Genomic DNA, 3642 nt, shown 5'->3' on the forward strand with positions numbered 1-3642 from the left:
GGCCGGGAGCAGCCACAGCACTCCAGTCTGGGCGACAGAGTGAGATTCCAACTCAAAAATAAAAAGAAGGTCAAATAGAGTAGGGTTCAGAGTTCCTTAGGACTGCTTCTAGTCTGGGGAAAATAAGCTCTCAAGTCACTTCCAGCTCAGCTTATAAAGCTGTGAGGCCTACATGTTCGGAGCCAAACAAGCACAGGATGGCCAGAAACTTGCTTTTGTTTGCAATGTGCTCTGTGCATGTTTTGTCCCCAGGCATAATCAGATATGAAGACACAACTCAAAGAACAAAATTCAACTGGGGCAAAGGTTCTGATCTCCACACTGATCATGACTTCAGAATAAAAGTGCTAAAGAAACTTAATAAGGACGTAGTTATTAAAAAATAAATAAATTTGCCTGTATTTTCCACAAAACTCTCTTTAGGGGACAGAAACAAGCAGTTGAACTAGAAAATAAAGAGCCAAGATTCTTAAATGCATTTTTAATTATTATTCTGGGAATAATAAACAACTTATCTTCTGTGTCCATTGTAAGGGGCTTGTCTTTCTGTTTGGATACATTACCCCACCCTCTGACATCCAAGGGACACTGGGGCAGCTAGTGAGAATGCCATCACATCTGCAGAGGGTGCCAAAAAAATATACAGACTTTTTTTTTTTTTTTGAGTCGGAGTCTCACTCTGTCGCCCAGACTGGAGTGCAGTGGCCGCTCCCGGCCACCACAGCCTCGACCTGCTGGGCTCCGGCGATCCTTCTGCCTCAGCCTTCCAAGTAGCCGAATTATAGGCATGCGCTACCACGCCCGGCTGATTTTTTGATTTATTGTAGAGATGAGGTCTCGCTGCTCAGGCGGGTCTCGAACCCGCGGGCTCAGGCAATCCTCTCACCTCAGCCTCCCAAAGGTGCGGGATTATAGGCTGAGCCACTATATACACACATTTTAAGAAAGGAAGAAACAATTAAAACTGTAACACTCAATATATACCGATACAAAAGATGAATACAAGTCACGTTTGACTTCTGCAATTACAAGAGGTGCTCAGAGTGGTGGACATCAGTGTTCAGACACTTCTGATTAAAGAGAACAAAAAGTAAGACACAGATAACATTGCTTAAAATGTGTATACATTTTTTTTTTTGGCACCTGGGTACATTCCTTTATTATGTCATTAAAAATTTTGAATCTTTATGTAATAGTAATATTTTGTCTTATTGGACATCTTTGATCTAGCTTTGAACCAATTTTTCCAAGGAAACCTTATATGTTATATATATATCCTTTTCTCTATTAATTCCATGTTTTCTCTCTTTCTCCCTTCATTCTGTTCCTCTGTCACTACTAACTGTTCCTTCATCTCTCCACCTCTCATGTTCTCTTGTCTGTGCCAGAAAAAACTCAAGGACACTGATTAAGCTTGCTGGCTTTGCAGACCCCAAATACAGAAATCCAATTCTAAAAAATGTCATAATAGCCTATTATACATACTTTGATCCCAGTTCTAAATTCAGAGACTATGTTAGAGAAGAGCTTAGTGGTGAGATGACAAGGTGTTAGCCATCATTAAACTACTATAGTATCAGAAAGTACAAGTGAGCAAAGTTTAAGATTCAGGTTCTGCATGATCCTGTAGTTCATTGGTATTTTGAATTTCTTCCAGACTCACAAGGCAGTGCAAAGGTTCTGAAGCATTTACAATTTCATAAACTTTCTACAAGTCAAAATTTGTGTCTAAAACTCGTCAAACAGGATAGGATGTCTTGCTGTCCCCCTACAAAGCAGATTCCTCTAGTTGAGCTGGCTCACTGCCAAGTCACTGGAGTTGAAGAAGGGAGAAGACCTCCCATGGCCACTGGAGATCAGTGGTCTCACTCTTATTCTCCCAGGTTCTGGTGATCAAGTACGCTTCCCCTAAAAGCACAGGAAGTCAGCACGACAGTCTCTTAAAAGCCCTTTCCTATTTTACCTTAAGTTGGACTCACTGAATCCAGAAGACTAGTACAAACCCATGCCTAAAAAGAAAACAATCACCCTACAGCAGGTAATAAACAAGGAAAACAGGAACAATCTGCATATTTGATTTCAGACTGTCAATGTATAGCACGTCTTTCAAGTTTCTGTTGGTTTCAGACTGTCATAAGCTGCCTTTCAAGTTTCACGACATGCCACCTACACCTCTCTCCCTCAAGCAGCCAACAGGAATCCTTCAGGCTTTCTCATTTTTCCAGGCTCTTGTATAGGCGATCTCCCTACCCGTTACACCTTCCTCTCTCTCAGAGGAATTTCGAGTCATCTCCCCTAGCACCCTAGACGACTAAAGTCCACTCACTGTCTGCTCTCACATCCACACCTCCCACGGCCAGTCTCTCACGCTTTGCCCTCCTGGTCTTGAAGCAGCTCTTCCCCTGAGATGCAGCTGCAAGAGGACATCGGCAGAGGCTGACCCACAGCAGGGGCCAACAAGGGTTTCCCTGAAAGACTCGATTCCCTAAGAATCTGGCCCGAACCAACCCTCCAGCCACCGTGTCTGTGAGTCTCCCAGCTCACCTGGTTTCAACTCCATGCCACTCCTCCGCAAGCTGGCCTCCCTTGCTGGGACTCCGAACACGGCCAGGTCTCTTGGCTGCGGACTACCCGCTCGGCGGAGGCCCACCCACCCGCCGTCCAGGCCAGAACCCAATCGGATGCCAAGACGGGCCCGGCTGTTGGATGACGCAGCTCGTCCCTCCCCCAGGGGCCTTGAGGGCGAGGCTTCTCACCACGAGCTCGCCTCTCCCCAGGAAGTTTCAGGTCTTCAAAGGAAGGGCTCCTCGGCTCTTCTGCCCGTCCAGTTGCTCCCTCCACCCCCAGCCAGGAGACCGGAGGCTCTCGGGTGTGCAGAGGAAGAGGGAAAGGGCTGACCTGTGCTTGCGAGCCTGTAGCGGCCTCTTGAACCTGTCGCTTAATGGCGGTGTTAATGCCCTACGTAGGTGTAGGTGCAGGTGTGACTCGCGCACGTGTGGGAGGCATTCGGTGGATGACTGCGGCTTTAAAAAATCAATAGCATGAAGCCGGGCGCGGAGGCTCACGCCTGCAATCCCAGCTCTTTGGGAGGCGAGGTGAGAGGGCTGCCTGAGCCTGCGGGTTCGAGACCAGCCCGGGCCACTTGGCGAGACCTCGTCTCTGCAAAAAATCAAAAAAAATAGCCGGGCGTGGTGGCGTGCACTCCAGCCTCCTCCTAAAAATATACATGCAAATATATATACATATATATATATATATTTTTTTTTTTTTTTTTTTGCATGAAAGACCCCCTACCAAAACCGAGTCGCTCATTTTTTGGTTGTTGCTGAAAAGTTGGCTGCGCGATGCAAACGACACAGGAAGGGTTTGAGTTCAGCAGGACAATTTCGCACTGAAGCAGAGAAAGAGGCCACGATGGAGCGCCCCGAGAACACTACCTAACTTAGCACAGGACCTCGGAGGTACCCCGGAGTTAAATGAGGGCGCCGAAAGCAAGCCTCCTTGTCCTCTGCAAAAAGCCTCAGCGCCGGGAGGTGCCGCGCTGGGTCCCGGACGCAGGACCGACCTCTCCCGGCGCTCTGCTCCCTCCCCCGGCACGCAGGCCGCAGCGCCGGCGCTGACGCCCACGCCCGGCAGAGGGCG

At 48.0% G+C, this 3642-nt stretch overlaps 1 protein-coding gene across 4 annotated transcripts in view; it reads right to left on the reverse strand.

The window, feature by feature from the left end:
- The window catches only part of ECHDC1 (ethylmalonyl-CoA decarboxylase 1), a 48817-nt gene that overhangs the window by 45069 nt on the left and 106 nt on the right, over positions 1–3642 (reverse strand). Inside the window, exon 1 of one of the 4 annotated variants that reach the window (XM_008065610.1) lies at positions 2545–2640. The exons of 2 other annotated variants lie outside the window; for them this stretch is intronic. In XM_008065610.1, the coding sequence (XP_008063801.1) occupies positions 2545–2560 (16 nt within the window). In that variant the 5' untranslated portion in view covers positions 2561–2640. Of the gene's footprint in view, positions 1–2544; positions 2691–3642 lie in introns of those variants that run through there. One more of the 4 variants, XM_008065612.2, reaches the window with a different exon arrangement.

This window comes from Carlito syrichta, unplaced genomic scaffold (assembly GCF_000164805.1).
Source record: "Carlito syrichta isolate Samal-C Ts95f unplaced genomic scaffold, Tarsius_syrichta-2.0.1 Scaffold308687, whole genome shotgun sequence".
NCBI classification, from domain to species: domain Eukaryota; kingdom Metazoa; phylum Chordata; class Mammalia; order Primates; family Tarsiidae; genus Carlito; species Carlito syrichta.